This window comes from Grammomys surdaster, unplaced genomic scaffold (genome assembly GCF_004785775.1).
Source record: "Grammomys surdaster isolate TR1022 unplaced genomic scaffold, NIH_TR_1.0 188, whole genome shotgun sequence".
Classification (NCBI taxonomy): domain Eukaryota; kingdom Metazoa; phylum Chordata; class Mammalia; order Rodentia; family Muridae; genus Grammomys; species Grammomys surdaster.
In genome coordinates this window covers 7,226,055-7,236,477 of record NW_021604633.1, presented here as the reverse complement: position 1 = coordinate 7,236,477, position 10,423 = coordinate 7,226,055, and the positions used below count along the sequence as shown (strand labels likewise).

Genomic DNA, 10,423 nt, shown 5'->3' with positions numbered 1-10,423 from the left:
TATTACATACTTAACTCCACTACTTAGATGAATGAATTTACCTTCTCTACGAACACTTTCAGAAGGAAACATATTTATCTAGTGATGTATTTATCCAACTTTGCTGGGTAATCATAATTTGAGTCATTATACTCACCAGCCTCAAACCCCATGGCTGCTATGTTATTGTAACCACGGCTCAGAGCATTTACCAAGACACACAGGAGCAGTGATGGCGGACAGTCAGCTTCTGTGACATCTGCTCCCACGTTGTTTTCAGATCTAGCATGCTTCCATGCACTTTTCTAAGAAATACTTTTGTGTTGGCTTTAGATACTACAGTTTTTGTTTACCAACTCAGGAATTCTTTGTGTTACCAACAGAGGAATCAGAGCCAATTCACTGTCTTTATACCCAACATCTAAAGCTCAGGGTGCCAATGCTTCAAATATGATCATATTTTTGCACAGACTCCACAGAAACTAACTTCATTCTGATTCTATGGCCACGGGTGAAAATGCTTTAAAGCAGCAGTCCTCAATGTTTGGATCTCAACCAATCTGGAAGTTGAATAACCCTCTTACAGGGGTCACCTGTCAGACACCCTGCATATCAGGTATGTACATTATAATTCACAATAGTAGCAAAATTAGTTATGAAGTAGCAACTTAAATGATTTTATGGTTGGGGGTCACCACAACATAAAGGACTGTTAAAAGGGTCATGGCATTAAGTAAGTTGAGAACTCTAAAGTCTAGAGCAACCTGCTGAAATGACCCCCAGTGAAGATTGAATGCAAAACTTTTACAGGTTTTGGATCACTTTAATTTACCGTTTGTAAATTCTCAGATCCTTTAAAATACAAAATGGCACGTTTTAAATCTTTCAGAGATATTGTCAAAGATGCAACTTCAAAACATAGCTTCTAACATTTTGAAGTCTCCAACAAACCCAAGTCCTGCCCTAATACTTCCAAGAAGTGTAAAAGGGTAAGTTTATGTCATTTTTATTTCTCCCATTAATTAATTTTAACTTTCTAGCCCATAATCTGCTTTTGGTGGCCATGCCAAACCAACTGGAGAGATAAATTCTCATTCCTCTATACTATATCCAGCCTTCAGACTTCCAATTAATAACATTTATTCCGCACGTCCCACGACTCCAGCGTTAACGTCCTTTTCGATGTGTACAGTATTCCACCAGCTTATGGAGTGCATCTGATTTTGGAGGATGTCATGGCACAAAGCTTATTTACCTAGAGTCCCAGTGCTTAAGGACAGGAAACTGGATACGGTAATTCTCTCCCAGGCTGTTCCCTTTGATCCCTCCACCTACTGATAGGCATTTGGGTATGACGTAATGCAGTCCACCCAGAATGTGAATCTGTCCTTGCTGCAGATTGCTGATACTCCATTCCAGTTCTATAGACTGCAATGAGAAGTCTCCCCTGCCCTTGTCTGCCAAAAGTCTGCATCGCTGCCATCCGTGGGGCACTTTCTTTCACAATATGAAGGAAAGAGAAATTAGACCGTTTATCACCCCAATGATATTTAGGGGCCAGGACTCAGAAGCTCGAACTTGAATGTACCCTTTAAAGGTTATTGCAGGCAAACTGGGTTTGGTTTGAAGAGCCATTCTAGAAACTAAGGAACTGACAAGTCACAAGACAGAACACAACCAACACAAACCTTGAGACTTCCAGCTCAAGTTTGCAAAATGTCAAGGTTTATCCAATTTTAAATTAAGATGGTTTCTGATTCACATGCACAGTCTCATTTTGAAAACTTTCAGTATCATTAGAAAAGCCAGACACTATATGCTTAAAATTTATTTACAGTTAATAAGTTAAAAAGCAACACACAACCAAATTGTAAATCCCATTCATATGCACATTAAACTGTCCAGGGAAATACTTCAGTTCCATTACAAACAATTGTGTTCTAATGCACTTAAGACAACAGTTTATCAAAAAATATCTGAACACACCAAAAAAGCAAATGTTATGTATGTTCATTAAAAATCAACGACTTAAAGAATACCATAACAACCCTTAAAACAACAAAAAATCTTTAAGTTCAAAATTGTGATTTTTTTTGTATTCAAATATCGTAAAAGTTTTTTTTATAAAGTTTTTTGAAAAATAGTAGTATTATGTACACATGGCAAATCAATAGGTATGAGCTACCAGCTTAAGTTACACTTGTCCATAGAATACTGGAACAGACAAAATAAATAGGCACCACAACAGCAACACTGCACTATCAAACAAAGGAAGCTTGCCTCAGCTATCTCCAGGTCATTGGCTTAGTAAAGTAAAAGTAAGTTGCTGGGTGATGGGGGGGTGGGTGGGGGAGGATGTCTAACAAGGTTACCTTGAGGTGCCAGTCACCACAAGTAGGAACTCAAAAGTCAAGAACTAAATAAAAGCAGAGTGAGGTGATGCATTCCCTCCCAGGTGGCCTCTCTACTTGTGCCATGAGAGATGAGAGAGGGCAAAATGACAAATGGGACATCTTGAAAAACTACCCACAAAAGAAGCTACAGCATCTTTCTAGTACAAAATCCAGATGCTTCATCTTAAAGGCCACAATGTCAAGTTTCTCTCCACATCCTGTCCAAAGGTATCCAGGAAAAATTCCACTTTCTTATAATAGACTCATCAGCTACATTAGATATGTCTTCATGTGTTCAAAGTGGCAACACAGGTTTTGCTGCAGAAAAACTTGGCAAAATAAAGGTTATATTTTTGAGCCGTATCAAACCCAGCATGGGAAACCAAATCCAAACTTTAGTCAGTCAGATCAATAAGCCAAAGAAGCATTTATGCATATCGTCAACTGCACTAAAGTACCAAGGCATGAGAGAAACAAATGTCAAAATATCTCAGTAAAAATAAATGCATGGTGTAACTGGTTACCTGTCCATTGTGGGCTGAGGTAAATTTTTACCCTCAGCCATGTCTAATTTCAGAATCCTCTGGGAAGTATCTAGATAAATCTCATGTTGAGATTACATTCTAATATGGCCATTGGATTTATTTCTTGTTATAAAACTATATACACATGGAGTGGTACAAATGCATTTTCATCAGGTGCTACTTAGCTATGAAAAGTTAACAATCTATCTTTTGGGAAGAAAAGCCTGTCTCTGAAATACATTTGGCAATGGAAGCTAATAACCAAGACTGTCTCAGCTTCCCATGACACAACTCTATCACTCTCCCTCCCATGGTGACCCCCTTTTCATGTACTCAAGTAACAGTATTTGTAACAATGTATTATCATTGAGTGGGGAATAAAAGACTGAGGCTTGTGGGAAACTGGCATAAAGTCATATATGTATGTATATATGTATATATGTGCGTGTGTGTGTGTGTTTACAAAACAAAAACACTAAAAGTCACAACTCTTTTCATGAACTATTAAAAACTTAAAATACTTAATTCAGAAAGCTATGCCATTGAATTAGGAACACAAGAGTCAAAACTGCAATTCTCATTATTCTAAGAAACTGCCAAGCAGAGATAAACCTTAGCGTTGAGGGCTTAATAAGTTCCAGCCCTGTATGAATGTCCCACGGCAGAATACTTAAGTCTGAAATAACAGCGGTAGAAAAACACTATTTGACCCTTTAGGTATTGCAGAAAAAGCTGGCTGTGGCACCACTGGCTAAAAAAAAACCACCAAGTCTTGCTGCCACCAATGACCAAAGGCACTTGGATTATCAAGAACTCTACTCTGGGCCATATGTTATACATGCTATTATAAAAGTGTATAAGAAGGGTCAGTACTGTGCGGCTCGATGTTTTGATTCCTGTGGCCTTCAGCTATCGAAGATTGCAAACACAATTATGAATGGGAAGAAGAGAAAACGAAAACTCATAGGACAAAAACGTCAACCAATTGTCATGGTTTTCAGAAATACAAGGAGTATTGGTTTAGGCATTTCTTGTTATTCAACAACAAAGAATTATGATTTACTTTTCTGCCAAACAATATGGTACCAAGAAATGCCCCTGCCCCTCCCTATAGATCATACAGTTCTGGGAATTCTAAAGGGTATTCTGTTTATTCACAATGACCACACGTATTGATCTCTCCTAAGCAATTTCCATCTTAATTCTCTTCCCATTAACAATCTTGAATTTTATGTTAGACCAGGACGTGAGGCCAAATCACCTCCAACTGGATTCCACTCATTCTTGTAGCCAACATATTCTTCAAAATTTATTCAATTTTTATCACAAGCCATGTGGTTCAAAACACTTCAATTTTATTCAATTAAAGTAAGTCAACTTTTCTTAAACAAAACTTTTAAAGGAGATTCTACCATTTTACTTAGGAGCTCAGTAAATATAAATATTACATTTCAATATAAAACTTTATATATAAACACCGTAACCTTTTTTTTTAAGTTGTACTTTGCATCTCTTGGTAATCACTGAGCTCATGAAATTCAAAGCCATACAAATCCTTACATTAACAGTCATAAGCTTGAAACTCTTAAAACACGACCTTGATCAAAGCTTTGGAATCCAATAAAAATTAGAAAACGAGTGGGCTTCAGAATACCCTGAGCGTACACCAGCACTTCACCAGGAAACATAGTCGATCTTCTGTCCAGAAAGTGGGGCTGACAGTCAAACAGAAACAGAAGGGGACTAGGGTGCAAGTAAATTTCTGGCTTTATTACACAAGCACAAAAACAAATTCCTTTGGAGAAAAAAATTTGTAAAAGTCTTCGGAGGACTTCCAGACCGGTGAGGTAGAGTCCGAGAGGGAGAAAATGCACGTGTCCCTCCAGGTTCTGGAGACGTCTCCATCCGGGTTGGGAAGCAAAGGGACTTCTGTCGCGGGTCCGGCCGTCCCGTCTGGCCGCAGGCGTGGGGGCCGCACCTGTCCCGATCCCGGACCGCGGCGCCGCACCGCATCCAGGGGCCTTGTTCGCGCATAAAGTGCACCAAAGGGGGCCGGTTCTGTAAACATTCGACTGCCATTAGTCCGTTCCAGCGCGCGGAAGCTTCCTCGGGCGGCGGCCGGCAGGAGGCGCCGCAGCGCGCATCACACCCGGGGCACCGGGAAGCGGCGCAGCCTCACCACCGGGTCCAGGTCCACTCGCAGCACTTGGCGCGCCCTGCGCCGCGCCACCGCCAGGCTGCGCTCGCCCCACACGTCGTCGCCGACGCGGATAGTCGGGAAGCTGGTCAGCGTCGGGGTGGCCGCCCTCCAGATCTCCTCCAGGGTGCGGCCCCCGAAGCAGGACGCCGGAGGCCCCGGCTCCGCAGCGGCGGGGCGCGGCCTGCGGGGACCCGTGGCGGCCCGAGCTCCACGGCGCCTCCTCCTGGGCGTTGCGCGCGGGCGCGGCCGCGGCCGGCGCGCGGGGCGGCTGTCGGGCGCCGGGGGGTCGGGCACCAGTGCCCGGCACGAGGAGTAGCCGTAGACGTCCTTGCTGCGCAGGATGTGCGGGGAGAACTGGTGCTTGAGGCTGCAGAGGAAGCTCCAGAGCTCCGCTTCCGAGCTCATGAACTCCGTGCTGCTGGGCATGAAGAGCTTGAAGGCGTCGCCCAGCGCCTCCGTGCTGCCGGCCAGCGACAGTTGCGACCGCGAGTACACCACCTTCTCCTCCAGCGCCTCCAGCCCGGCCCCTCCTTCCGCTCCGTAGCCGCCGCCCCAGGCGGCCCGGGGCCGGCGCCGCCGCCTCTTCACGCCGCGTCGCATCGGAGGCCGCTCGGGGCCGCCCGCCGTCCCTGTCCGCGCCCGGCTCAGCGGCGCTCGCTGGTGCTGGCGCCTTCCGCCCGGCGTCGCTCGCTACTTTTCTCGCCTTGCCGCCCCTCCCCCTCGGGGCGGAGGACGCTTTGGATGTCCTGTGGCCGGGGCTAAAGATGGCGGCGGCAGCGGGCGCCCACCCCGGGGCTTTGTCATTGGACGGCGCCCGCCCCCTCCCCTGGCTTCTCTTTCTTCTCTTCTCTTGCCTCCTTTCGCCCTCAGCCTTTCTTTAAATGGGCCCGCCTTAGTCCCCGCCTACCGCGGCCTCGGCTCCTCCCATTGGGTGCTCTCCGAATGAGGGGCGGGGACTGCTGGGGGAAGAGGCCAGTTCCTGGAACATGGTGCCTGTGGTGGGTGATGGTGATGGCCCTGGAAGGCCAGTCAACCATTGGGTGGGTCCATGAGGGTTGCCCTGTCAAGAGAAGTAGGTGGGTGTGCGTAAGCTCCATGTTTGGGGGTGTCGTGGGTGATTGTGTGCAGCTGTGGGTTGAGCTGGGGAAGTCTACCAGCCTGAATGATGAGAGAGAACCCAAAGACTTGATAGTTGAACAGCTAAGAGAGTTGGGTCTAAAACTAGAAGGGATAATGCGTTTCACGAATCCGTTCTAAATTCTCAAATCCTGCTTTGGTATCTTCTTCATACGCTTTGCCTCTCCTGACCCCATCTTTCAAGAAAACTAAACATTCAGGCATTGATGACAGCTTCCTTCTGGGCAATGGAACCATCTTGGCACATTTAGGAGATACTGGTCATTTGGGAAAGAAAAGACTTCATACTGTATGAACTAAAAAGTCTGCTCAAGTTGGACAAACAGCAATGGCAGCAAAGCCATTCTGCTGAAAGAAAATATTTTTTTTAAGTCGGAGTACTATTCCACATTTCAGTTGGTATTGAATTGCCCGTTTGCAGTACCATCCCTACCCTTAATGTAGTATTTCACATAATCAATAAGATTCTTTGAGAAGAATACACCCTTAAGAATGAATTACCTTTTGTATTTGGGAAGACAGTAGTAGACATTCATTTTGTCGATTTCTCTATTCACACTCGCTGCCTATTCACATAATAGGCGCTGAATGCATACCAAATGCATGTATGAAATAGCACTATTTGAAATGCAGTGCAGCACTGAAATTGCTTAGAACTAGGTAATTATATATTTTGCATTTATATTCCACTTTTCTTTGAAGTCCTTTAAACTTCATTATTCCTCATGCTGGGGATCAAACTCAGAGCCTCACACATACAAAGACAACACCCTACTACTGAGCTATACCCTCCAACCCATAAGATTTCTGTAAAATGTTTATAAGGTTTTTAAAAAAGATATGTCCTGGTGCTAGAATTTTCTTCAGTAAGCATCTTATTTTGCAGCACACAATGAGTGCAGTGCCAAATTTTTGTGATTTACATAGAGTCCAGAATTCCTTTAAATATTTGAGCTGAGAGACACCTAGTTCAGTGTTCTCGTGGCACAGCTGAGGGAAGTTTCGACCCACAGTAGTTCACTAAGATAGCTTGCTTACAGCAGGGCTAGTGCTGTAGAGCTTTATGTCCCTAATCTAGGGATCTTTATATTTCACTGCTGATTTTTCCACACTGTGCTGTGCTTGTTCAATAGAAATGCTTTATGCATTTTCAGTGGAATACCAAAGGACATAGCTGTACCCCACTGTTCATACTTCCCACCCACTACTGGGCAATTTTAATCTGCCCTGGACGTGAATAATATTTTGTTTGAACCACATAACATTTTGTTTAGTTTCAACCAAAGTTTAAAAAGAATCAAAGAGAGAAAGTTGCTTTCCTAGACTAAAGTGCACACTCCACAGAGTAGGCTGATGGCAAAAATAAAAACAATGACCATGAATCAGTATTCCGTGTACCAAAATGATGGTAGCCTTATAAAGAGAAAATCGTTTTCATAGAAAAGTATCCTTCCTCTCAGAACAAGATTGCATAGACAATTACTAGCTTCCTATCTCCTCGTGAAGGAATTATGTTGCAACCACTGTATTCATAGCTAGTTCTCTTGGTAATTCTGAGAACACATAATGTGACACTTGAATAACTTTTGTCAGAATACAATAGAATATCAATTTCTGTGTCGATGGACACACGAAATCTCACAGTAAGCTTGTAGACTGTTGGGGGAGGGCTTTGTTGTGAGAGAGAAGAGTGAATTAGGATACAGCCCAAGCTTCACGTGTTACCATGCTCACCCTTCTATGTTAACTATAAACCCTTTGGGTCTTGCCACATAAATACGTGCCATGCATCTACATTACAAATTAATCTAAGCCAAATAAAATCACTAGAGACATTGACAAAAAATGCTTTCTAACTTTATCTTTGGGTTAATATCTCACTTCTTTAAAATTGCTTCTTGAGTGGTGGCCAAAATAATAAAAAATACATATGTAAGCTATTATGTGTGTGTGTGTGTGTGTGTGTGTGTGTGTATATATATATATGTATATATATATATATAATATATGTTATATAATATATATTATATATGTTATATATAATATATATGCATCTGTGTGTATATAATATATTCACATATATGTATGTATAATATATATTACAAAATATATGTGTGTACATTATGTGTATATATATGCATATATGTATATATATGATGTACATATATACATTAACTCTGGAATAAAATAGACTTAGTATCAAATATATCTTTACAATGGAAGAATTCTTAGATACTGCTCTTTACCTTTCTGCATCCATTTTCTCGTCTACAAACTGAGATGTAACTTACACTTCAATAGATTGCTTATTAGGTAATATTCGTATTAAATATGCTATAGTATCTGAAACACAGTTAAACATTTAATAAACTATAACTACCTTATTTGTCTTATTTAATTTTGAGGGTTTTATTTGGATTATCCAACTTTTAAGCACTGTATTATAGAAAATTTAGGAATTTGGTGTTGGCAGGAGTGGAGAGGAGTGTTCTATGAGGAAATTTAAGAGATTACCTAACAAATTGAACAATTTACATTCAGCTGGGTATACTGAGATACCAAGAGGTCTCAGATACCCAAGGCTACAGAACAATCCAGAAAGAGACTGGACTAAAGTCTAGGCTTCTAACAAAGTTAGCATTCTAAATGTGTATTTAACCCAATGAATTAATATTAATTTTTAATTTAAATGATGCTGAATATAGCATGATACATCAAGAAAAAAACACCTTTCGTTATGTTCATTTTAAAGTAATCTAGATTTTTCTACAAAGTGATCTGAAAGCGCCCATGTGTTCAAAAACTGCATAGTGTATAATATATTAAGGCAATATAATCCAAGATGATAGAACTTCCCCTTCTATGAAGATGGAAATCATGTATTTTCCTGATTGTTCCTGAAAACTCCAAATAAAAACTCTAGACATCATACATTAAATAAATGCAAAAAGACAAAGGTGAAAGAGCAGGCTGCCCCCCAAAGGGTGTGGCTTTCTGGTTTCTCTTCCACATCTATCTGAAACTGGGTGTTAGAGACGAACAATTCAGAAATGCCCACATATCAAACATAAGAGCCCTCAACAAAATCTCGTTCTAGCCATGGGACCAGAGAAGGTCAGTTTGGAAAAGTGAGAAATTTTCAGCTAGGGAAAAACAAAAACAACAAAAATTCATAGATTGAAAAATTATGACTTCTACCCCTGCCAGGCTATAAAAAGGTACCCCACCTATCTGCATCCATTTTTTTGCATCCTTAATGCAAAAAAAAATGCACCTATTAATGCGCCTCTGCTGCGGTGGCATTGCAGAAGTCCAGATACATCAGCACAGTTTTTCTCATTAGGCCATAAAAAAAAGGAATCTCCACTCACTGTCAGTGCAGATAAGTGGAAACCAAAACCAAGACCCTCCTCCCTACCTCTCATTACCCTAGTGGGAAGCCAGAATTTCCACCACCTTCCACCTTTAATGAAGAGCTAGTCAATCAATGTCACTGGAAGCAGAACAAGAACCCTAAACTTGTTCCTGCCAGTACTGAGGCAGCTTTTCTCCCATGTTGGAACAATGTCAGACAAATCCATCTGAAAGAGTTTTAAATAAGACTCAGAGTCCATAATGCAATTCCTTAAAATATGTATGTTTCCGTTGAGAATCATTTACTAGACACTCTTAGCTGAATGGAAAAGAAAATCTGTAGGTGTCAACAAGATGAGAATGACGCTAGAATCATGCAACAAAGATGCTAAAGTAGCAGTCATAAAAATAAGTAACTGAACATTCTAACACAAGCAAAGAAACAAGGCTATAGCAAGGAAATAGAAAAATCTCACTAAAGAGGAGATGCAAAGATATAAGAATTTTAGAATTGAAAATCCAACAGACATAAAAAGACATATTCAGCCATTGGCACAATATTAGAATGGGGTGGGGCTATAAAAAAATAACTAGTGAGCTTAAGGATATCGCAGTAGGTGTAATCCACTGACCACAGAGAGAGAGAGAGTAGGCAAAGCATAAGATTGAGTGAGGCCTCGGGGTCTAGAGAGCTGAAGTCTGATATTTGCCTCATTGAAATCTGGAAGGAGACTGGGCAGAGAGAAAGGCTGATGAAACAATAGCTGAAAATCAAATTGGCAGAGATGCAGCTAGAGATTCGAGAACAGGCCAAGTTAAAAGCAAAGAATTCCACA

At 41.7% G+C, this 10,423-nt stretch overlaps 1 protein-coding gene across 1 annotated transcript; it reads right to left on the bottom strand.

Moving 5' to 3' along the window:
• Positions 1-5,039: 5,039 nt before the first annotated feature.
• Ccdc71l (coiled-coil domain containing 71 like) lies at positions 5,040-5,696 on the bottom strand. The gene has a single exon (XM_028768850.1). It carries the CDS (start codon positions 5,694-5,696, stop codon positions 5,040-5,042), a length of 657 nt encoding a protein of 218 aa, XP_028624683.1.
• Between the last annotated feature and the right edge of the window lie 4,727 nt (positions 5,697-10,423).

Excerpts from the sequence above, each read along its gene's own strand:
- Ccdc71l (XM_028768850.1), bottom strand. The coding sequence starts at position 5,696 with ATGCGACGCGGCGTGAAGAGGCGGCGGCGCCGGCCCCGGGCCGCCTGG.